General features: G+C 40.8%; 1 protein-coding gene across 1 annotated transcript in view; it reads left to right on the top strand.

Moving 5' to 3' along the window:
- The window catches only part of IRAK3 (interleukin 1 receptor associated kinase 3), a 61,962-nt gene that overhangs the window by 3,998 nt on the left and 32,775 nt on the right, over positions 1 to 25,189 (top strand). The window contains exons 2-5 of the mRNA XM_027967477.3: positions 12,949 to 13,131; positions 19,835 to 19,899; positions 20,641 to 20,695; positions 22,136 to 22,287. Coding sequence (XP_027823278.2) covers positions 12,949 to 13,131; positions 19,835 to 19,899; positions 20,641 to 20,695; positions 22,136 to 22,287 — 455 coding nt within the window. The remainder of the gene's footprint in view (positions 1 to 12,948; positions 13,132 to 19,834; positions 19,900 to 20,640; positions 20,696 to 22,135; positions 22,288 to 25,189) is intronic.

Here is a 25,189-nt window from a genome sequence, read left to right as displayed (position 1 = left end):
ACACTTATGGTACAATGAGAGAAACCCTTCTTTCTTACAGATACTATGTAATAGGTTACATTCAACTTTCTTCCTCTCAACAAAGGAAAGAAAATTCCCATAGAAATTATTATTAATCTGTTTAAGACAAATTAACTGTAAAATCACATTAAATGTCCATTTGAATGTTTAGTAAAGATTTAAAGCAATAATATGATACTAATAGTTGCCACCATCTATTGAGCGCTTGCGCACGCATATTCAGTCGACTACTCAGTCATGTTGGACTCTTTGCGACACCGTGGACTATAGCCTGCCATGCTCCTCTGTCAATGGGATTTTTCCAGGCAAGAATACTAGGAGTGGGTTGCCATTGCCTACCCTAGAGGCACTTCCTGACTCAGGAATTCTTTTCCGCTGAGCCACCTGGGAAGCCCCTATTGAGTGCTTACTATTTGCCAGAGACTCTGTGCTAAGCACTGTCCCTGATTATTTCATTATTTATCACAAAAGCTCTCAGTTACTCGTATCTGAGAGGTATCATCCAGGTACTTGTCCTATTTCCATTCTGTAGACAGGAAAACTGACTCAGAGAATTTAGGTAATTTACCTCAAATCAGGGATTTCCCAGGTGGTGCTAATGGTAAAGAACCCTCCTGCCAATGCAAAAGATGTAAGAGACACGAGTTCAATCCCTGGTTTCGGAAGATCCCCTGGAGAAGGAAACGGCAACCCACTCCAGTATTCTTGCCTAGAAAATCTCGTGGACAGAGAACCCTGGTGGGCAGTAGTCCCTGCCATCCGCAGAGTCAGACATGACTGAAACGACTTAGCATGTACCTCAAATCATAGTCTAATGAGTTGCAGACTAGGATTCTAACCAGATGGTCAGATTCCAGAGTTTATGTTGTTTTTATTTAATTTTAAGTAGACTTGATTGCTTAGAGCAATTTTGAGTTTACAGAAAAATTTAGAAGATAGCACAAAGAGTCTTCATGTCTCTGTCCTTCCCATATACTCTGCACCCAGTTTCCCCTGTTATTAGCGTCTGACATTAGTATGGTACATTTGCTCTACTATTGATACACTATTATTAAATTGCATTCATACTTCATTCAGATTTCCTTCGTTTTTACCTAAAGTCTCTTCTGTTTTCCAGAATCCCACCCAGTATATCACATTTCATTTGGTTATCGTGTATCCTTTGGAGGCTTTTGGCAGTGATAATTTTTCTGACTTTTCTAGTTTTTGATGACCTTGACAGTTTTGAGGAGTACTGGTCACTACTGATCAGGACTGGTCTACTGTTTTGAAGAATGTCCCTCAACTAAGATTTGTCTGATACTGTTCTCATGACTAGACTGAGATTGTGGATTTCGGGGACCACAAGAGATAGAGTGCCCTTTTTATTACATCATATCAGGGGAGCACACTGTTTACAGGACTAATCCCTGTGGATGTTAACCATGGCTGGAGTAGAGTCTGTCAGGTTTCGACACTGTGAAACCACCTGCCCCACCCCCTTTCCATGTTATGCTCTTTGGAAGGAAGTCACTGTGGGGCCCAACTTAAGAAATAGAGTTAAGCTTCCCCTCCCTGAAGGTGGAGTAGAACCCATGTTCTTTGCCCACTATATCATTTCTCACATCTTACAGTGTTCTGTCTAGATCAGACTTTTAAGTTGCTACCTCTTTCTCTGTTCCCCTTTATGTAAAATTCCTCAAAAGGGCGCTTTATACTCCAGTTTTTCCATCCTCCCTTAAACCTGCTCCAGTCAGGTCTTCTCCCCACTGCCCCACTGCTCCATTGACGTTCCCTTTGTCCAAGGTCACTGTGGCTAAATCCAACAGTCAGTTCTCAGTGTTCGTCTTACTTGACACATTTGATCACTCCTTGCTCCTGAAAGCTTTGCTTCTAGAATACTACACTCTCTTCCTTCTCTTCTTACCTCGTATGCTCTGTCCTGATCTCTTAGGATACCACTGGGATCAGTCCATGGGCCTCTTCTCTGCTGTTTGTCTATCCTACCCACTGTCTTTGTCAGTACCATCTATGTGCTGATAGCTCCCAGATCTCTTGCCCGGGTCTCTGTCTTAAACATCAGCACCATCCATCTACTTGCCTACTTGACAGTCTTCTCCACAACAGTCCAGAAGTGTTCCACTCCTTCAGAGTTTTTCCCCGTCTCAGTGGCAACCCCATCCTTCATTTGTTCTGGCCAAAAGTTTAGTCTCCTGTGACGTCTTGCTTTCTCTCACAAACCACTTCCTGTCTCTCAGTAAATGCCATTGACTCTGCCTTCAGAATCTATCTAATTATCTGACCACTTCTTATTATCTCTGCCACCACAGCCATCCTGGGCCAAACCACCATCAGATCTCACCTGGATAATTCAGCAGTTTCCTAATTGGGCTCCTAGTCAGTCACCCTGCCTCACCTCGAGTTCCTTTCTTTATTTCTTTTTAAAATCGATTAATTGTTTACTTATTTTTGGCTGTGCTATGTTTCTAGAGTTGCGGCAAGTGGGAACTGCTCCTGGCTGTGGTGCTCTAGCTTCTCGTTGCGGTGGCTTCTTTTGTTGCAGAGCACAGGTTCTAGGTGCCTGGGCTTCAGTCATTGCAGCTTGCAAGCTCAGGAGTTGCAGCTCATGGACTGTAGAACATAGGCTTCAGTAGTTGTGGCATGTGGGCTTAGCTGCTCCAAGGTATGTGGAATCTTTCCAGATCAGGGATCAAACCTGCATCGGCAGGATCAAAGTCCCCTGCCTTGGCAGGTGGATTCTTATCCACTGTGCCACCAGGGAAGCCCCTTGAGTTTTTTTTCAACACAGCAGCCAGTAAGCTTGTTAAACATGTGAACTATCTTATGTGTGTGTGTGTGTGCGCTAAGTCACTTCAGTCATGACTGACTTTTTATGACCCTATGGACCGTAGCCCACCAGGCTCCTCAGTCCATGGAATTTTCCAGGCAAGAATACTGGAGTGGGTTGCCATGCCCTCCTCCAGGGGATCTTCCTGGCCCAGGGATCGAACCTGCATATCCTATGGCTCCTGCAGGAAGCCTAAAGTGTCTTATACCATTATCCTATTAAGAACCTTCCAGTAGCTTCCCATCTCATGCTAAGCTTCCCTTAGCATGCATGCATGCTAAGTTGCTTTAGTGGTGTCCAACTCTGTGCGACCCTATGGACTGTAGCCTGCTAGCTTCCCTATCCATGGGATTTTCCAGGCAAGAATACTGGAGTGGGTGGCCATGCCCTCCTCCAGGGGATCTTCCCAACCCAGAGACTGAATCCACATCTCAAATGTCTCCTCCATTGGCAGGCAAGTTCTTTACCACTAGTGCCACCTGGGAAGTCCCATCTCACAGTAAACACCAAAGCCCTACATTGCTTTTCTCATTTCCTTCTTCTTAATTGCTCAACTCCAAATTAATTGGCCTCCATGGACATTCAAGGAATTTTTTTCCTATAGGTAACCTTGAGTCTTCCTTCTTCACATCCTTCATGGATTTTGATGAACTATTATGTACCCTGACTATGCTTTTAAAATTCATACATGCTCCTATATGCTCCTTTGCTAAGTCACTTCAATAGACGGCAGCCCAACAGGCTCCCCCATCCCTGGAACCCTCCAGGCAAGGACACTGGAGTGGGTTGCCACTTCCTTCTCCAATGCATGAAACTGAAAAGTGAAAGTGCTGTTTTTCTCTATATCACTTATCATTCCTTGTATACTTTATATATATGCATATACATACATATATTTCTTTGTTTATTGTCCATCTAGAAATAAGCTTTATGAGGGCAGGGATTTTTTGTTTGCTTTGTTTCCTGCTTACTTCTCGAGCATCTAATATTGTACCTGGTATAGAGAAGACATTTCAGTAAATATCTGTTGATTGAATGAATTAAAGACTGTCTGTTAAATATCGAAAACCTTGTTGGGCAGAATCTTAAACAAAGCATTATACTAGATACAATGTCGTGGTCCCTGCTTGTAAGGATTTTCCAGTTTAACATAGGCAACAGACCAATATAGATCTATAGATTTTAACAAGAAGGAAGTATAGGAAAATCATACTGATCATTACCTGAGTGTGGAAGGATACAGCTTCTGAGTTCCAGACAGAAACACTGCTGTTGAAGGTGAAATGTTCTTCAATTATCTCCCCGAAGTCATTAATGTTAGATCCTTCCCTGGGTCAGGGATTGAGAGATCAGGACAGATGGAAGGATCCCTCATGCATAGGCCTTCCCATTTATGAAATATGAGTCCTACTCAGGTAGGAAATAAAAAGTACACATAAGTTTAAGTATGGACAAGTATTGTTTCTTGTAAAATGTATGAGTTAGTGGGTGTTAATGCTATCGTCTGGTAAGGGGAGTCAAGCTCACTTAATGCTTTTGAGTTTTGTTTTGCTTTTGGGAGGAATTAAAAATATCATTTCAATCTTAAAGTTTTTTTTTTTTTTGCCTAATTTGTTTGTGTGCTAGACTAGACTAGACTAGACTATTTGCTCAGTCGTGTCCGACTCTTTGAGACTCCGTGGTCTGTAGCCCACCAGGCTCTTCCATCCATGGGATCCTCCAGGCAAGAATACTGGAGTGGGTTGCTATTTCCTTCTCCAATTTGTTTGTGTGCTAGTGGGAAAAAAAAGAAAAAAGACATCTTTTCCTTTTCCCATTTTGTTATCTCAAAACAAACTTTGCAAGAATGTAGATAATTTCCTAGGGGTTTTGGCATGTGGTTACATGCAAATATAAAGATTCCAAATAGGGTATGTTGCATTATTCTAAAAAACCCCTTCAGAGACATATTTGCATGTGGAGAGTGATTTCTGCAGCTGAATTCCCCAGCGGTTAGCACTCCTAGATAGTTCTGCCCTTTCAAAACAGAGCCCTGACGACCTTTGAGCACTGAATAATAATTATCTTCAGATTAACTTCTTTCTGGACTTCTCAGGTACTTTTTGGCTTATATTATGCCAAGATGACTTTCAACCAAAAAAAAGAAATGCCTTGCAAAAAATGATTTAAAACAGTGTTTAACTACAGCATATTTTTCCAAATATATCTTTTTATTTAGAATGCTTTTCACTTTCACAACACTGTGGTCATTGAGAAATTCACTCTTCGTTTAGGACTGTTTAAATAAATAAATTTCTATGTTCTGGAACAAGTAAGGAAGGACTAGAGAAGACTTTGCATATTGAAGAACATAACAGGAATCAAGAATTTGTATTCTTGGGTACATGTATATGTACGTCTGAGTCCCTTCGCTTTTTTACCTGAAACTATTACAACATCATTAATCGGCTATGAAAAAGTGTAGCTGTTCAGTTGTCCAGCTCTTTGAGACCCCATGGACGGTAGCCTGACAGGCTCCTCTGTCTATGGAATTCTCGAGCCAAGAATACCAGGGTGGGTTGCCATTCCCTTCTCCAGGTAGTCTTCCCGACCCACAGATTGAATTTAGGTTGCCTGCATTGCAGGCAGATTCTTTGCCACCTGAGCCACCAGGGAGTCAGTCTCCTGTAGAAAATAAAAAGGTTTTAAAGAAATAAATTAATTAAAGAATTTGCATTCCTGTCACATCAAATTAATGTTGTCTTGCAGAATTTGATTTAAATGAATTATGCATTTTATGGATGCTAATAATATTCTTTTAGTAGTGTTTCTATTCCCAATGTGTCATCACTGGAGAAAAGCTATTAAGGTTATGCCATGAATCACCACTTACAGAAAGAGAATACATTTCATTTCCAGTCCTGGAAGCAACCCATGCTTTCAGGATTCACTGAGCTGGGTCAGTTTCAACACTGTCAACTATTTATTGTTAGAAAAACACCTTTAGCTTTCCTTAGACTTAATGCAAACTCAGAAACCTTTGCCCTAGGTCAGTGTTAGGGAACTGTAAGAACCTCAGCGCATTTGGCATCTGTTCATTCACCCTCCAGCTAAATCTCAACTCGAGGGAATCATGGCCTCTTGCACTTTTAAAAAGGAAATTCAGAAATTAACTGAAAGAAAAATAGGTAATAGAATTATATGGGAAAGCTGACATGCCCTGGAACTTGAAAAGTTAACTCCAGATTTCCTCAATAGTTATAAACTGTTGCTTTCCTACTATGAGAATTGTGAGCGATAAAAAGTTTATACCTTTTTATGTGCAAATACTGTCTATGAGACTCCTGCTGCTATTGGCACCAGATGGGTCTTCTGAAGACTAAAGCTTTCATCTCCTCATCACCTCCTCAGGAATCTTAAATTTGTCCCATTTACTTTCAGGATAAAGTTTTAAGTTACGCTAACACTCAGGGCCTCTGTCTGTCATTCAGCAAATATGCCCTGGACATGGACTATGTGCTAAGCACATTCCCACGAAGGTAATATGGACTTCATTGAGCTTACTCACCCTGTCTTTAACGTGAACCCTCTCCTGCAAGCATACTGGTCTCCTCTTGGCCCCTCATGTCCTTTTCTTCATTTCTGGAGCAGTTCTCCATCTGAGAGGCCTTAATCCCCCAACTGTTGCACAGTGAGCTGATGTCCCATGACCTCCTGCTTCTTCCTTCCCTGGCTCTGGCAGCCAGCATGGGCATCTTCTTTCTTCACCCCTGAGAAGTTGTGTGTAGGTCTTATCTCACACAGTTGAAGTGGAAAGAGAACTGTTTTATTAAGGAAAAAATAAAGTCCTGCTGTATGGTATATAAATAATGTTAATTTTTATGGTACCTGAGAGGCTTCCCTGTGGCTCAGTCAGTAAGGAGACTGCCTGCAATGCAGCAGACCTGGGCTCGATCCCTGGGCCAGGAAGATCCCCTGGAAAAGAAAATGGCAACCTACTCCAGTATTCTTGCCTGGAGAATCCCATGGACATAGGAGCCTGATGGGCTACAGTCCATGGGGATCATAAGGGTCAGACAATGACAGGGACTAAACCACACTTGGTGCATTATGCCTGATTCTTATGAATGTTAGCCAGTTGATTTACTAATAGACAAAGTGGAAATCTAAATTTTTCTTTTGCTGAAATTTGATATTTAGCATTCCCTTTTTGGAATGTTAATTTGGAGACTGGGAAGTGTTTTAAAGACTGAAAGTGTTTTAAAGTCCGTGCTTATATAAGGCAGGCCAGGGACTTCCTGGTGGTCCAGAGGCTAAGTTTCCGTGCTCCCAAAGCAGAGGACCGGGGTTCGATCCCTGGCCTGGGAACTAGATCCCCTGTGCCACAGCTAAGAGTTTGCATCCCACATGCAGTGAAGACTGATGATCCTGCTACAGTTAAGATTACGTGTAGCCAAATGAATACATAAAAATAATTTTTAAAAAATCAGCAGGCCAGTGAAGAACAACCAAATGTGGTATCTGTTTTTTGGGAGGGACTGTTTGTCAAAGGACATTAACTGATGAGCAATTTGAGATTGCTCAATGAGGCTGTGACTTGTCTGGAGTTGAACTGTAGGTTGGTGGCAGATCCGTCACTCAACCCACGTGTTCCTACATATATTCACTGGGCTACGATGATGTCTGAACTGGTGACTTTTCTCATTAAAAGAGAGTATAGCCCATGGGGCTCAGAGATCATTCTTTGGTCTTGTTTTCAGATTGGAACTTGAGTGATTTTTTTTTTTTCTCTCCAGGGTAGTATACTCTATCCAGTTATCCCTTAAGAATTGGCGTCTCTTTAGAAATACTAAATCTAATACTAATTTTAATCTTGACTCAGGCTCTGGAAACCGCTCCTCAAGGGAGCCCGTGGTGCCCCATCTTTAGTTAGGGACCTGTCTTCATGCTCCATGCACACTTGCTATGTGCAGTTACTGCACTGCTGACAGTCAGTAGATGCTCACCAGATGTTTGGATGACACTGATTTGTGGTATTGCTTCTAGGAACTTTTAGAAAGAGTTGAAGTGTTCATGTGATGAGTGAGTTGTGAGATGTGAGAGTTGGACCATAAAAAAGGCTGAGCACCAAAGAATCAGTGCTTTCTAATTGTGATACTGGAGAAGACTGTTGAGAGTCCCTTGGACAGTGAGGAGATCAAACTAGTCAGTCCTATAGGAAATCAACCTGAATATTCACTGGAAAGACTGATGCTGAAGCTGAAGCTCCAGTACCTTGGCCACGTGATGAACTGACTCATTGGAAAAGACCCTGATGCTGGAAAGATTGAGGGCAAGAGGAGAGGGGGCTACAGAGGATGAGATGGCTGGTTGGCATCACTGACTCAATGGACATGAGTCTGAGCAAACTCCAGGAGACAGTGAAGCACAGGGAAGCCTGGTGTGCTGCAGTCCATGGGGTTACAAAGAGTCGGACACGACTTAGTGACTGAACCACAAATGTTCATAAAATTGTGTCTCAATCAGATAGACAAATGACATCATCTAAAAACACATTAAAATAGAGTTAGCATGTCTTGCCAAATATTTTGCTTTGAAGGTACCTTTCTATTTTTTTTTTAGTGACATTTTGTCTCAAACTTTTATTGGCATTTGGATAGTCCCTGCTTCTCCATGAGACATCATCTGTTCAGAGATGTGAAGGGAAGATGTTCTTGCCAGAACCTAAAATATGGAAGAAGAGCAAGACGTTCTAACTAAATGAATGATGTTAGATATTGTGTAGTAACTCTTCCTCTCCCACCCCACCACTTAAGCTGAAGCATGCATGCATTCAGATTGAATGTTTCAACTTTATCTTCCTTTGTTTGATTGTACTCACTTCCTTTCACTCATTTCGGGTATAAGATGTGACCGAAATAAAACATTCAAGATAGGAACTTTGTATGTTATTAGTTGGGTTAGTCTAAATTATACTGCAGGTTAAAAAAAAAAAAAAAGCACAGCAGCTAAATCTCAGTGGTTAACCTAAGAGAGGGAGAAGGCAATGGCATCCCCTCCCCAGTACTCTTGCCTGGAAAATCCCATGGACGGAGGAGCCTGGTAGACTGCAGTCCATGGGATCGCTAAGACTCGGACACAACATTAGCAACTTCACTGTGACTTTTTCCCTTTCATGCACTGGAGAAGGAAATGGCAACCCACTCCAGGGTTCTTGCCTGGAGAATCCCAGGGATGGGGGAGCCTGGTGGGCTACCGTCTATGGGGTTGCAGAGTCGGACACGACTGAAGCGACTTAGCAGCAGCAGCAGCAGCAGCAACCTAAGAGAAGCTTCCTGTTTGCTTGTGGGAAGAGCACTGAGAGTCCAGGACAGCCACTGTCCATTGTGGCAGTGCAGCATCTCAGGGCACTCCTTTCTTGATATGTGCTTCTACCGTTGCTGCAGCAGGGCTGGGAGCCTGGAGAATTGCACCCTGGCTCTTCAGTGCTTCTGGCTGGAAGAGACACACAGGCATAACCACCAACCTAGAGCAGGAAACTCTTGTCCTCTGATGAGACTGAAGCTGGAAGTACTGGTGGGCACTAGGGCTATCTACCAGATCTGCTTTGTTTTCTCAGAAAGAGGGATAGCAGTGGTATCATTTAGGGCTTCCCACGTGGCACTAGTGGTAACAAACCCACCTGCCAAAGCAGGAGGCATAAGAGACGCTGGGTCAGGAGGATCCCCTGGAGGAGGGGGTGGCAACCCACTCCAGTATTCTCGCCTGGAGAATCTCGTGGACAGAAGAGCCTGGTGGGCTACAGTCCATGGGGTCCCAAGGAGTCAGACACAACTGAAGTGACTTAGCACAGCACAGTGGTATCATATTGTGATCTCTTTCAACTTTCAGGATTTGCTTATAATCTCAGCAGAAACATAAAACCGAAGGAAATTAACAGTCCCGCAAACCCGTGTCAGACTGAAAACATGGCGGAGGGATGCCATAGTACGCAGAAGATATTTACCTTTCTGATGTCTTGATTCAAATACTGTAACTCTTGTTTAGTCAGTTCAGTTCAGTCGCTCAGTCGTGTCCAACTCTTTGTGACCCCATAGTTCCTTAAGAAATTTTTAAAACCTGTGGAGTCTGAAGCAGACTGAAAACAAAGATAGTCACCTCGGGCTTACTGCTCTGCTCAGAGCTGAGAGCCTGTTCACCTTTTAAAAGGACATCAGCCTTTGGAGAACGTCTTTGGTGGCTGAGTCCTTCAGTGAGGTTGCCTCTGTTACTACTAGAGGGCAGCTTCCAAATTTGCATGTGTCAGAGGGAGAGGGGGCTGATTCCCACTGCCAGTTATGGTGAGGTGTTGAGGTTCCCCATGAGCACTTTCAGGTGGCAGTTGGATTTTGACCTATAGACCTGTATCTGACTTCCTGGAGTTTTAAGACTCTCTGGAGGATAAAGGTATGAAGGGTTGCTGCCATTACCATCACTGGCCATAAAACACATTGTTCATTTCAGTACTCAAGATGGTTGGACTAACCTGCGAGTACTGTCCCAGGGACGAGAAAACTACCTTTCCACCTGTCATTTGCTTGATTTCCCCACTCCTTTGCCTTAAAATACACTTTAAAATTTGGAATTTATGTGGAAAGTTTGTATAATTTTTTACCCAAAGAATCCTCTTATCTCATAGTGCCATAAAAAGTCATACTAAATCAACTATACTCCAATAAAACTTTCTTAAAAAGTCATATACTTTCATTTAAGATATTTATATGGGATCCTAAAAAAGTCATAGAGACTGTTTTAGAGTAATTAAAATCCTATTATCCACCAGAACATATTTCCCTGACCCTACTCAGACCCTACCCAGATAATAACTTTTAATTGTTCAAACATGTTCAGCAAGACAATCTAGAATAAAAATTTAAAACAGCATTTCATAAAAGTTTCAACAAATGAACCGAACTAGTGATATATTATCAGTGACCACACTGAAGAAAATGAGAAAGAAAAGAACTGACCTAAGTAACCTTGGAAAACACGCTCTTCCTGGAATAGTCAAGCTGAGGACAAAAACAAGTGTACACAAATGCTGTAATTTGGCTAGCTAATCTGTTCTTCACGGGGATTTGGGTTAGCCATTCTGAAAGTACTTTATGTACATAGTAGAAGGGAAGAAACAAGCAAAATAGTGTAGATAATGAGAGCAGTTTCTCACTGTGTGAGAATGAAAACTAGACATGAGACGGGACTAAAATGCACCAAATGGTATTGACTTGGATCAAAGGAATCAGTAGAAAAGCGTGGCTTTTCATGTGTGTACCGATAGAAAAATACAGATGTATGGGGAGAGAACCTACATGTATTATGTGTTTCCCAGCTCTGTTTGCTTAGAGGACCTCAGTTCAGTTCAGTTCAGTCGCTCAGTCGTGTCCCACACTTTGCGACACCATGAACTGCAGCACACCAGGCCTCCCTGTCCATCACCAACTCCCAGAGTCCACCCAAACCCATGTCCATTGAGTTGGTGATGCCATCCAACCATCTTATCCTCTGTTGTCCCCTTCTCCTCCTGCCCTCAATCTTTCCCAGCATCAGGGTCTTTTCTGATAAGTCAGCTCTTCACATCAGGTGGCCAAAGTATTGGAGTTTCAGCTTCAACATCAGTCCTTCCAATGAACACCCAGGACTGATCTCCTTTAGGATGGACTGGTTGGATCTCCTTGCAGTCCAACAGACTCTCAAGCGTCTTCTCCAACACCACAGTTCAAAAGCATCAATTCTTTGGTGCTCAGCTTTCTTTAGAGTCCAACTCTCACAGCCATACATGACTGCTGGAAAAACCATAGCCCTGACTAGACGGACCTTTGTTGACAAAGTAATGTCTCTCCTTTTAATATGCTGTCTAGGTTGGTCATAACTTTCCTAGCAACAGGGAATACCTCTAGCATCTAGTTATTGCTTTCTAAATACCATTATCCAAGAAAAGGAACTGGGACTCTTGGGAAGAGTAATTATCTTGAAGACTGGAGGAGAAAAAATGCAGAATGAACCTGGAGCAACTTGTATAGTCAGAAAATAAGGAACTGTTCCCAAAATGACAGGGCTTGTCAGAAGAATGCAGAAGCCAAACTGAATGGACAAAGCTGGAGCAATTTTAGCAGCAAAATAAATAATGATAGTATTGGACTTTAACTTGTAGAATAAAGTAAATATTCATGAGTCCACACTGATAATTACCTAAATAAATGGGGAAGAAGAGAACACTTTCTTACAGAATTACCAGTTAATGAACATAGATGGAAAAGCATGAAATAGAAGAAGACCATTAAGCAAATCTTGCAGTAATGATTATGATTAATAAGAACCACTGATAGTTGCAAATATTTGTAGGCAAAATCTGAGAAGCAAGATATTTCCATAGTCTCCAGTATCTCCCCCAACATAGTTATTAGTTTAAAATAATAATAATTTTATAGTGGAAAAACCTGAGACACTACCTTAGCCAGTGAATCAAGATTAATATAAGCAGTAATAAGACATGGGGATCACGAACCTCTTGATATTATGCACAGAGAAGTATACAAGTATTTCACTGTCTGAAAAACAAGGCAAGATTGAGGAACATCAGATTAATGGAAATCAGGGAGATATAATGAGTAATTGAAATGTGAGAAACTGGATAGGATCTTAGAACAGAAAAAAGACATCAATAGAAAAATGGGTGTAATTAGAATGAGGTTTGCAGCTTAGGCTTCCCTTGTGGCTCAGCTGGTAAAGAATGTGCTGCAATGCGGGAGACCTGGTTTCAATCCCTGGGTTGGGAAGATCCTCTGGAGAAGGGAAAGGCTACCCACGCCAGTATTCTGGCCTGGAGAATTCCATGGACTGGATAGTCCATGGGGTCGAAAAGAGTTGGACATGATTGAGTGACTTTTCATTTTCACTTGCAGCTTAGTAACCACTGGGTCTAATCATTGTCCTGTGGTTATATAAGGTCTTAACATTAGGGGAAGTTAAAGGAGTACATGCTAAAATTAGTTCAAAATGAAAATGTAAATAAAAGGTAATAAAATATACCAAGGACTCCAAAGTAAACTATTCTTTGGTTCTTCCTATTACAATTTCCACAGCGGAGCGGCTTTCAAGCAGCTGGCTGGATGTTCGTCACATTGAAAAATATGTAGACCAAGGTAAAAGTGGAACAAGAGAATTGCTTTGGTCCTGGGCTCAGAAAAACAAGACCATCGGTGACCTTTTACAGATCCTCCAGGAGATGGGACATCATCGGGCTATCCATTTAATTGCAAACTATGGTAAGCATTGATCCAGATGATATGGCTCTTGGTTCATTTTATATAAATTTTAACTTGTAAATATTGTATTTTATCCAAGACATTGACTGGTCATGTTGATATGTCAGTGATTCCTTACCTGCGGCTTTTACCTGAAGGGGAGTTTGCAGCTTCATCTTTTTGTGACACTTTCTTTTCTTATTGCCTAACTTATACAACAGACTCCTTTCCACCACTTTATAGTTGTTTTTTAAAATTTATTTACAAGCTATACTTCTTAAAATGTTCATTCTTACTTAGTTAAGAGAATCAGCTCTCTTTTCAAGGCTCTGAAACTGAGTCATAAACATGATCAGAACCACAATATGAGTAGAATGAAAATAATGCTATCATTTATTTTACCCTATGATAACAAGTTAAAAATAATTGCATTTCCCCCGTGTATTTTAGGGCTATCTTGGTGGCTCAGCGATAAAGAATTCTCCTGCAAATGCAGGAGACATGGGTTTGATCCCTGGGGCGGGAAGGTTCCCTGGAGGAGGAAATGGCCACCCACTCTAGTATTCTTGCCTGGAGAATCCCATGGGGAGAGGAGCCTGGTGAGCTACAGTCCATGGGGACACAAAGAGTTGGACATGACTTAGTGGCTAAACAGCAGCAACCATCTGTGTATTTTGGTGCAAATGATAACCTCCAGAATAACCCTGGAATTTCTCTGTTATCTTCACTGTTGAGTTTATGCCATGGCTTCTAACTGTGCTTTACCTGTTTACATCTATTTCACCATGTCCTGCTTCTTCCCTCTCTATGTCTTTTCTTTCTGATGCTGTGCTATTCCTTACATTTAGAGTTACCTGAGAAGTAAAATGTGTGAAGTTTTCCTTGTACAGTCTTTGTCAATAAAATAATCTCCTGATGTCCCTTGTTCTGTTTATTCCACTTTGGGTTCATTGACATCAACAAGAATGATCTTGAGTGATCTTGGATCTTAGGTTATGGACGCGGGACTCTTAGGTGGGAAACTCCTTTAGATCAGCAGCCTTATTCTTTGAATCTTTCATCCAGGCATATTTGTAGTTCTGTGTATTTGCACACATGCTGTTTGATAATATATTTAGTTCAGGCAAGCCACTATCTCATCACTTGAAGAAGCTTTGCACACATGAGAAGAAATCCTGAGAGATTTGTACCAGAAAACTGTAGCTTCAGACTGACTTTCATCTTGTAGGGTTTTCACATGAACTAGGGATTAGTTCCCATAGGTTTCTAGCATGATATTATCCTATTAGTGATATATGTATAACTTGGCTAATACCTTGTGTCTGCTGCTGCTGCTAAGTCGCTTCAGCCGTGTCCGACTCTGTGCGACCCCATAGACAGCAGCCCACCAGGCTCCCCCGTCCCTGGGATTCTCCAGGCAAGAACACTGGAGTGGGTTGCCATTTCCTTCTCCAATGCATGAAAGTGAAAAGTGAAAGTGAAGTTGCTCAGTTGTGTCCGACTCTTAGCGACCCCATGGACTGCAGCCCACCAGGCTCCTCCGCCCATGGGATTTTCCAGGCAAGAGTGCTGGAGTGGGGTGCCACTGCCTTCTCCGTACCTCGTGTCTATCGCACACTATTTCTTCACTGAGTTTTATACAGCAGAATGCTTCACTATGACACTGACTGATCTAGTAAAATGCCATTGAGTCTCTGGGAGCTGTAAAGTAATGCTTTTTCATTATTTGAGCCTTGTCCAGCCACCTTCACCACCCCTGCAACTTGTTCACAGCATAGATTCACACCAATATATTTTATACTTCAGTATATTTTATACTTTGGTTTTCTGGAATTAGTTGCAGAATGTCTTTTCACACTTTATGTTGTTTAATTATGCAATGGGGAATTATATGGACAAAAATTCCACATCTTTGGTTTGACTCCTAGGCTGTGGCACATGCAAAATTTCATTTTTTTTTTCTGAGTATATTTTTGATTCCTCCCTTGTTTTTGTTTATTTATTTTTGGCTGTGCTGGATCTCTGTTGCTCTAGTCGGGCTTTCTCTAGTTGCGGTGACCAGGGGCTGCTCTCTGGTTTTGGCTCACGGGCTTCTCACTTTGGTGGCTTCTTTTGCACGGCCTCTTGCGCAGGCTCCAAGTGCACAAGCGTCAGGAGTTGTAGCATGTGGACTCAGTAGTTGTGACTTGTGGGTGCTAGAGCATGGGCTCAGTGGTTGTGGCGCAAGGGCCCAGGTTCTCCGAGGCATGTGGGATCCCCCCAGACCAGGGATCAAACCTGTGTTCCCTGCATTGCACTGTGCCACCAGGGAAATCCCTTCATTTATTAAAATGTGAGATTAGTTGATTGGTGGAAAGACAATATACTGCCCTAATACCAGAAGATAGATAAATTTGACGTGATAAGGAGTGTTTTGTTCTGAATCCTTTGCTAGGGAAAATAACATTATTTAGTTGGAATTTATTGAGTAAATGCTTTAAATTATAATCTTATAAACATTAATTATATAGCTTATTAAAAGCAGCTAGGTGATGACTCCTGATATTTTTGGCCATATCAGGTCTTGGTCGAGGCATGTGGACTCTATAATTACAACTAAGCAATTATAGTCGTGGGCTTAGACACATGGGCTTAGTTGCCCGGTGGGCATATGGGGTCTCAGTTCCTTGACCAGGGATTGAATCCAAGTCTCCTGCACTGGAAGGTGGATTCTTAACCGCTGGATCACCAGGAAAGCCCCACTTTGGAAACATTTAAGCGTAATTTGCTACACTTGTGTTTCCTGTGACATCAACTCACTGAGTCAGGAGTTGGAGCTCCTAACTGAAAGTGCATAAAGAGTTAGTCTTTCTTTCTTGTTACCATGAACAGTTATCACTTATCCAAATAATCTATTTTTGTCTACTTTTCCTTAAAATTGTTTTATTTGGGGGAGTGATTTTCATGTTAGAGGGTTTTTTGGCATTGCATATTCCAATCTCCAGAGATCACTTTCTAGATTTGGGGTTTTTTTTGAGTAGTAAATTCCCTACATACCAAAGAGTTCCTTCCATTCCCAGAGTTCATTTGTAAATCCAGTTTGTTTGTAAGTCCAATAAAGTTGGCCTAGGTACCCAACTCACACTATCAGCTAAAAAGTATTGTACTTAATAGATTTATAATACTTTTCACACAAATAAAACATAAAAAGCAAACAAACACAAAAAATAAAGTATGTTTAATCTTATAGTATAGGACCTTGAAAGGTACAGCAGTCTAGTTCAGCAGCTGGCATATAGGGCCTGGCAGTGAGAGAACAGGCAAGAAGAGTCACTGACTGGAAGAGGGAGAGGAGGTAGGAGATGGTAGAGCTGAAGGATTGTTAGCAATAGGAAATGGACAGCAAGCTGCAATTAACACCTGAAATTGAGGGAACACGTTTGCATCTTTGGAAGTTCTCAACTTGAAGGCTGATATGTAGAGGACTTGACTGTGTTACAGTATTTCTTGTATTTCTTGTATTTCTTCGCAGGCATTGTTCCTGCAATTCAGGTGGCTGCCACTAGGTGGTGTCTTCACATCCATGAAACATGCCCTCAGATGTCAGGGCATAACCAAGTTGTTTAAGAAACTAGAATTTTTACTTGCTGTCATTATATTTCTGGCATGCATATCCTTACATGGGCTTCCCCTGTGGCTCAGTGGTAAAGAATCCACTGCAGTGCAGGAGACACAAGAGATGTGTGTTCAGTTCGTGGGTCAGGAAGATTCCCTGGAGGAGGACATGACGAACCACTCCAGTATTCTTACCTGGAGAATCCCACGGACAGAGGAGCCTGGCGGGCTACAGTCCATAGAGTCCCAAAGAGTCAGACATGACTGAAGTGACTTAGCATGCGTGCATATGTCCTTACATATCACATTGTGCATGTAAATCTCAATGATCATTGGTTGTCTTTTAATTTTCCTTTTTATAATTGTTTATTTTTTATGGCTGTGCTGGGTCTTGGTTGCTATGCGGGCTTTTCTCTAGTTGAGAGAGAGCTACTCTTTAGTTGCCGTGCACAGGCTTCTCACTGCAGTAGCTTCTCCTGTTGTGGAGCATGGACTCTAGGCACGTGGGTTTCAGCAGTTGCAGCACGTAGGCCCAGTGATTGTGGTGCACGGGCTTAGTGGGATCTTTCTGGACCAGAGATGGAACCAGTATCCCCTGCATTGGCAGGCGGACTCTACCTCTGAGCCACCAGCAAAGGCTGGTCTTTTAGTTTTGACATGAAATCCGCAGCTTTCTGCTGGCTTCTTAGGAGAACCATTTTGAATCTTCCGTTTTCTCCGACAATGAAGTCTTGTCTATTTATATGCAACAACAGGACAATGGCTTTTAGTGCCCTTGCAACCTGAACACTTCATATGTTATTCTATACAGCAATACCTTATTCAGAATGTTTGTTATTTATTTTTCTTGCCTAATTGTCCTGCTGGAAGCCTCTAGTATAACATTGAATAAAAGGTGGCCAGACAAGACCTTCTTTCTTGTTCCTGATCTAAGGGAAAAACATTTTCTTTCACCATTATGTATGATGTTCACTGCAGGTTTTTCACAGATGCCCTTTATCAAATTAAGGAAATTTTTTCTCTCTAGAGTTTTATCATGATAGCTTATTGAATTTTATGAGTTTTGTTCATTTTACGCATTGATTGATTTTCAGATATTAAGCTAGCCTTGGATTCCTGGGATGAATCCCACTTGGTCATAGTATCTCATCTTTCTTATTTGTTTCTGGATTTAATTTGCTAATATTTTGGTGAGCGTTTTTGCATCTATATTTATAAGGGTTATTGGTCTATAGTTTTCTTGTGCTGTTTTGTGTGGCATTGATTATTAGCCTCAAAGAGATTTGGGAGTTGTTTCCTCCTCTTCTATTTTGGAAAAATTAGTGAAGAACTGGTCTTAAGTCTTCTTTAAATGTTTGGTAGAGTTCACTTGTGAAGCCATTTGGACCTGGGCTTTTCCTTATGAGAAGTGTTAAAATATTAGTTAAATTTCTTCGCTTGTTACAGATCCATTCAGATTGCTTGTTTCTTCTTGACTTAGTTTTGGTAGTCTGTGTCTTTCTAGGAATCTGTCCATATCATTTATCTAGTTTTGGACAAATAGTTGTTCACAGTATTCCCTTATAATTCATTTTATTTCTGTAAGGTCAGTAGTTACGTCTTTTGTTCTTAATTATGATAATTTGAGTCTTCTTTTTTTCTTTTTTGGTCAGTCTAACTAATGGATTGTCAACTATGTTTATATTTTCAAAGAACCGACTTTGATTTCATCGATTTTTCTCTTTTGTTTTTCTATTCTGTTCTTCTGTTTCATTTATTTCCACTCCAATCTTAATTCTTCCTTTTTGCTTCCTTTGGTTTAGTTTTCTCTTCTTTTTTTATTCCCCAATGCAAAAGTTTAGGCTATTTATTTGATATCTTTCCTTTTTTTGAAGGAGAGCATTAACAGCAAAAAGATTTCCCTTTAAGCACTGCTTTTGCTGCATGCCATAAATCTTGGCATGTGGTGTTTTTGGTTTCATTTATCATAAAGTCTTTTCTAGTTTCCCTGTGATTTCTTCGACTCATTCATTATTTATGAATTTGGTGTTTAATGTTCATGTGTTTGTCAATTTCAAAAACTTCCTTTTGTTATTGCTTTCTACTTTACTTCCAGGTGGTCAGAGAATATACTTTGTATGATTTCATCCTTGCACGTTTATTGAGGCTCATTTTACTGCCTAAGGCATGATCTGTTCTGGAGAATGTTCAGTGTACAATTGCAAAGTATGAGTATATTGTGTTTTGGATGGAATGTTCTATAGAAGTCTGTCTGGTCTAAGGTTTGTAGTTTTGTTCAAGGTTTGTTATTGTGTTTTGTTGCTAGTCTTCTAAGCAAGATAATCTAAGAAACACTAGAATACAATCCAAGGAAAACTAGAAAATGAAATAAAACTTTTCCAAAGTCCGAATCAAAATGTCAGAAGTAACTGCAAAATGCTGCAGCTTAAATTTTTTGTAGGAAGCCACCACAGACTTCCTTAGTTCAGGCAGAACCATAACAGACAGAAGTAATAGTCCAGCTGGGGAGAGTGTGGGCATTTGTGGTTGGTCTCTCTCTCTCACATACACATACATACACACACACACATACCACACCCTTCTAATACCTTATGGCACAAGATAGGATAACAAGTAAACTAACCCAGAGGGATATAATCCCATAATTGTAAAAGTTTTAAATATATGTACAGAAAACTGATAATAGGGTTGCTTTCTTCTTGTCAGTTCTCACCTTCATACTTTAATATTTTTGATGATGTCTAAGAATAGTTTAAGATAGGTGCTGATGGACTTCCCTGGCAGTCCAGTGGTGGAAACTCCACACTTCTATTGCAAGGGGGCATGGGTTCCATCCCTGGTCAGGGAACTAAGATCCTGCGTGCCACATGTTTTTCGTTAAAAAAATAAAAAATACAAACAAAAAGATAGGTGCTCACATTTTAAGTGAAGAAAGGTATGTTTTTATATTTGATCATTAGAAAGCTCTTTCATATATGGAAATTTGTAACCATTCAATGGGAATGAAACTGAGCTTTAGAAATGAACCTTACTAGCAAGGTATTTATTTTCACAATGTAAGAAAGAAAAAAAAAATGTTTGTTAAGAACATAACAGCTATTATACCTAACTTCCCTTATTTCTCTTTCAGGAGCAACCTTGAGTCCTATAGAGCAGAGTCATCGGGGAAAAGAATTTCCAAACATGTTACAAAAGGTAGAATGTGTGTGCGTAGGTAATGACCCTTGAACCCTGTTGCATCTATAATTGAGTGTAAGGAGTGAAGTTATGAGGCAGAAAAAAAGCTGTTATTTGCAGCTACTTTTTTAAAGCGAGGAAAGCTTTCGTTCTCAATCTTCTTCACTTATTTGGGAATTCAGGAGATTGTGTGTTAGTCACCCAGTCATGTCTGACTCTGCAACCCCAGGGACTGTATAGCCCACCAGACTTCTCTGTCCATGGGATTCTCCAGGCCAGAGTACTGGAGTAACAGTTTGAAGAGTTGAGAGCTTTCTCCTCTCAGTGATGTGTCAGAGATGAGTCATAGAACATTTAAGAATACTGTGAGTTATGTATTTGTCTTAACTTAATTTTTAGTTTTCCTGTTCTAGTTGATGTTTTGCATGTTATTGTTAGTTTTCATTAAAGAAAATTAGAGATAATGAGTTTTATAGGACTAGAAGTCATTTAAAATTAACTATAAGTGACTGTGACATTGATGCTTGATTTTTTAGCTTTGGTGTGGAAGCCTGCATTGGTGTGGAAGCCTGAAATATATATGGCAGTGAATACTGTTGAATAGAATAAAATAACTTTGCATTCTACTAGCTTTCTTCTAAATTATATTCCACTTTCTTGCACTGTATAGTCCCAGGGGTAGCTTTGGATTTCTGTTGAGGTTCTATTCTTTCTAGACTTAAGAAATTGAATTACTTTCATATGTATTTCTTCTCTTAGGAAACAGCCAATGTCACAGTGGATAATGTTCTTATTCCTGAACGTAATGAAAAAGGTAAAAAAAAAACAAAAACAAACAAACTTTTCTGTAAATCATGCTTTCCTTTAAGTGAATTCATGAATTCCTTTAAGTGAAATTTAGACATATCCAGTAAACATGGTAACCATTAATATGCAGATTCAGGATAAATTTTTCATAGATATCAAAATATTCTCAATTTTGACTAATCCATTGTTCTGATGGATGATATGTTGCTATTATATTACAAATTCATTGTCCAATAAAGAGCATAATTGTGGTCTCACTTATAATTTCATGACATTTGCTTTTTTAATGTGTCATAAGAAGACATTTAAAAATTACGTTGAGTTTTGTGTAGTTCTAGAAATGTTCCTAGCACTTGTAGAGAAGTCTTTAGAGGGTATTGTAAAGCGGTCCTGGTGGTCACTATGAAAAACAGCTATTTGCCACATCAACTCTCCTATTCTGTCAGCTGAGAGAATAATTTCCTTCTGTCTGGGAATCAACCTGATAAACTTTAGTGGCTGTTTAAGGCTGCTTTGCCTCATCTTCGCCACCAAATCTGATGCTTCTTTGGTTCAAAACAGAATTTAGAAAGTTAGATTAGGTTATGGTTTTTTAAAAGTAAAAGTGTTAGTTGTTCAATTGTATCCAGCTATTTGCCACCCCATGGTCCAGTAGCCTGTCAGGCTCCTCTGTCAGTGGAATTCTCCAGACAGGAATATGGGAGTGAGATGACATTCCCTTCTCCAGGGGCTTCCCCAGGGATCAAACCCAAGTCTCCTGCATTGCAGGCAGATTCATCTAAACCACCCATGGTCTTTTAAGATTTTGCAAAAAGGTCCAAATGAAACATGTAATGTGTTAAGTATAGCCAGAATTGGTCTCTGCAGGATTTATTTAGGCTTTTCCCTTTGAATTTGCATTTGGTTACCTCTGAAATGTTTCCTCCCATTCTCTGCTTGAGATGATTTTCTTAAAGAGGTGAAGCATCTTCCCAATTTACTCTGGGGAAGTAAGTTGGATTTGGCTCATGAAAAATATTTCTACCAGTCATGCTTAGTGAATATTATTTAGTCATATTAAGATTTCAACTTCTCTCTCTATATATATATATATATATTTACTGGTTTTGGGTTCATCATGGGTCACCAGTAATCTGTTGATCTAATGATAAGGAAATAACCTTAGGAAAATTACCCTAACTAAGATGTCTGTCTGATCTCTTTGGAAAGGTAATAGAATCACAGTGTTATTGTCTGAGTATCTAAGAAATTATTTGCCCTGTGGGATGGCGGGAGCCGGGCCCAAGTGAGAGTACAGAGAGCTCACGATAGGCTCCTGGGATATCTCTACTGACTTTTCACTAGACTCTGATTTGTTTCTAATAGGGAAGTCTTAGTTCTTTATAATGATGGCTGATTGTTAAAAAGCAGAAAGATAACTTATCTTCTCCCTACTTTCCTTCCTAAGGAATATTGCTAAAATCCTCCATCAGCTTTCACAGCATCGTAGAAGGAACCAAAAATTTCCACAAAGACTTTTTAATCGGAGAAGGGGAAATTTTTGAGGTATACAGAGTGGAAATCCAAAACCGAACATATGCCATTAAATTATTTAAACAGGTATGGAAAGAATTACTATCTCAGGATATCGATTCCATTTATTTGCTCATATTTCATATTAAAATGTGTCATTTTTCATCAGCATTGAAAGGAGGTGTACTTGAGAATAAAGTTTCATAAATGGAAATAAGATATATGACCTCAGGCGACTGGAGAAATGACTAAGAAATGAATGCCTGTCTTGCAGGGATGTGGGAGTTAAATCCTTCCCCTCCCCAGGTGTAAGGCCTGAGAAAGACTTTTCTGAGAAGCCTTGTAGGGCCATTGGGACTTTGGTTAAGATGGTCAGATTGTGTCCGTCTGCTCCAGTTTTCCCTGCCCTCTCCAGGCCGCTTCACAGGTTAAACCATAGGCTGGTATTTGGTGCTACTAAATTGTCTTCAGTTACAGTCCAGGAGAGCAGGAAAGAGGAGGCTTCAAGAGCAGCAAGGCAACCGTCAGAGCAGGAGGTTGGAACACAGCTGAGAACAACCAGGAAAGCAGAAAGGGGTTGGGGATCTGACTCGGGAGTCAGGAGGAGATAGGTTCACACGTGTGCACCGAAACAGCTGGTCTTCATTGCTGGTCAGCAGCCAGTAAACTTTTACTAAACTTTTATGGGCTGGGTACTGGGCAGAGATGAATAAAGCATAGTTGTATCTTCTAGGAGTTCCCAGTCTTGTGGGGAAAACAGGTGAAGAAAAGATTAAGTAGTAGAGTGAGAAGTACCTTAGCAGAGATTTGCCCTAGAGGTCATGGGAGCACGTAGAAGATAGCCAGAGGAGAGGCCGGCGCCTCCAGCACCCGGAAGAGTGCCCGGCACAGAGTAACTGCTCAATAAACGTGTCTGCAGTAATCAAATGGAAAAATGGATGAAAGAAAGTGACCTCTCAGCTGGATTTTGAAGAACAAAGAGACTTTTGCCAGGCAGGGAGGGAAGATGGAAGATATAGCAGGTGCCAAGACCTATGGGGGCATGCATGGGAGCATATGTCTTTTCACAAATACCAGACTGGTAGAGCAGAATTTAGTGTGGGAGAGTTTAGTGTGAGTGTAGTGGCAGCAGATGATACTGGAAAGATAGGTCAAGTCCATCGGTGCTTTCTAAGTAGGGGAGTGAAAGGACTAGATTTGTGTTTTGAAATATCACTTTGATTACAGGCTGGGTGATGAACTGGAAATTGGCAGGGAAATTGGAGGAAAGACAGCAGGAATTAGACTAGAGGTGGAAAGACCTGGTAGAGGGTATTTCAGACGTGTAAACTGAAGTGGATAGGGCTGAAACCTGTCTTCTCCAGTCTAATGTTAGAATCACCAGGAAGGTTTTTTTTTTAAAGGGATATAATTGCTTTACAATGTTGTGTTAGTTTCTGCTATACAGTAGAGTGAATCAGCTGTGTGTGTATCAGCTGTGTGTGTACTAAGTCACTTCCGTCGTGTCTGACTCTTTGTACCATACCCTGCCAGGCTTCCCTGTCCATGGGGTTCTCCAGGCAAGAATGCTGAAGTGGGTTGTCATGCCCTCCTGCAGGGAATCTTCCTGACCCAGGGATCAAACCTGCGACTCTTGCATTGCAGGCAGATTCTTTACCACTGAGCCACTGGGGAAGCCCCTCCTTGTAGCCACAGCAAAGTAGCACTATCTCTTAGTATCACCTTCTTTATCTGCCTTTCCCAGTGGACTGGATGGTTTTCTTTAGAGAGCTCTTATGTATGTTTGTGTCTTAGTGCCTTGTTACAGGGCCTGCCCTATAGTATTTGTTCAATAAATGTTTGTTAGCTGAATTGAAAGAAACACATATGCTGTCTTTATGAATTTAGTTGCAATTCACTATTAGTAAAAAGATAGAAGGTAGCAAAGTTACCCAAGACCTAAAGGTTGAACAAAGTCCTATACACACATCAGGAAAAAAATGAGATAATTTAATGAAGCTTTAGTCACAGAGCCTTTTTTTTTTTTTTTTAATAAGAAATGTAGTTTTGCAACAGTTGGGACCTTAACTTCAGTAACCTTTCTTAGAGGGCCTGAGGCTGGGCAAGGTACTAGGTTAGATTCATCCGAATCACCTGGGATCTTACAGCACAGATTCAGATTGTGATTCAGTGGGTTCATGTAGTGACCTGAGATTCAGCATTTCCCACAAGCTCCCAGAGAAGCTGGTGTTCCTCCTGCACAGAACACACTTTGAGCAGCAAGACTGGTAGGGTAGCATGAGCACAAAAACTGACCCTTCACATTTTCAGGCTAAGAAAACTCGGACCCCAGGGAGGTCCAGTGACAATAAGTCACAAATAGTGAGTGTTAGAGGTGGGCCTGAGACCCAGTCCGCTTGGTTCTCAGTACCGTGGTTTTTTAAAAATATAAATTCCCATAATGTGGTCCTTGAAAATGATTTGTTAGCCAAGTTTATTGCTTCTGACTTCTTGGGTTAACTTAGAAAATAGCTTCCAGGATTCCTGTTGGCTTTCTCTTCCTTTGTTCCTAAGGACAGAGAACTCTAAAAACTCTGCCCTTTCTAGCAATTTACATATGGTAACTGGAACACACTTTAACCCTTTCATGGGAGAAGTTAGGCATTTGAGATTCAGAGACATGCAACGCTGTAAGATGCAGGAAGCCATCAAAGACAGTGCCAGGTGCAGAAGAAGTCCTCCAGATAATATTATTGAATTCATTAATTTGTCCATATGTCAGGCACTGGGCTAGCTTCTGAAGCTTTTTTGAAGTAAGGAGTAAAATTTTTCATTTTCCTGGTGGACCTATTTTTTCAAAATTAATACAAAGGTAAACTTAAACCAACAGCCAAGTGACCCAAGTCTTGAACGCTCAATTATTGAAATCACTTCTAAGTAGGATCACAACCTGGATTCTTTGAGATCAAGTGGGGAGTTTCTGTCATGAGGTTTTCTTTGACTACATAAA

Source organism: Ovis aries, chromosome 3 (genome assembly GCF_016772045.2).
Source record: "Ovis aries strain OAR_USU_Benz2616 breed Rambouillet chromosome 3, ARS-UI_Ramb_v3.0, whole genome shotgun sequence".
Taxonomy (NCBI): Eukaryota; Metazoa; Chordata; class Mammalia; order Artiodactyla; family Bovidae; genus Ovis; species Ovis aries.
Note: the sequence above shows the minus strand (reverse complement) of the source record. Positions and strands in the feature narration are given on the sequence as shown.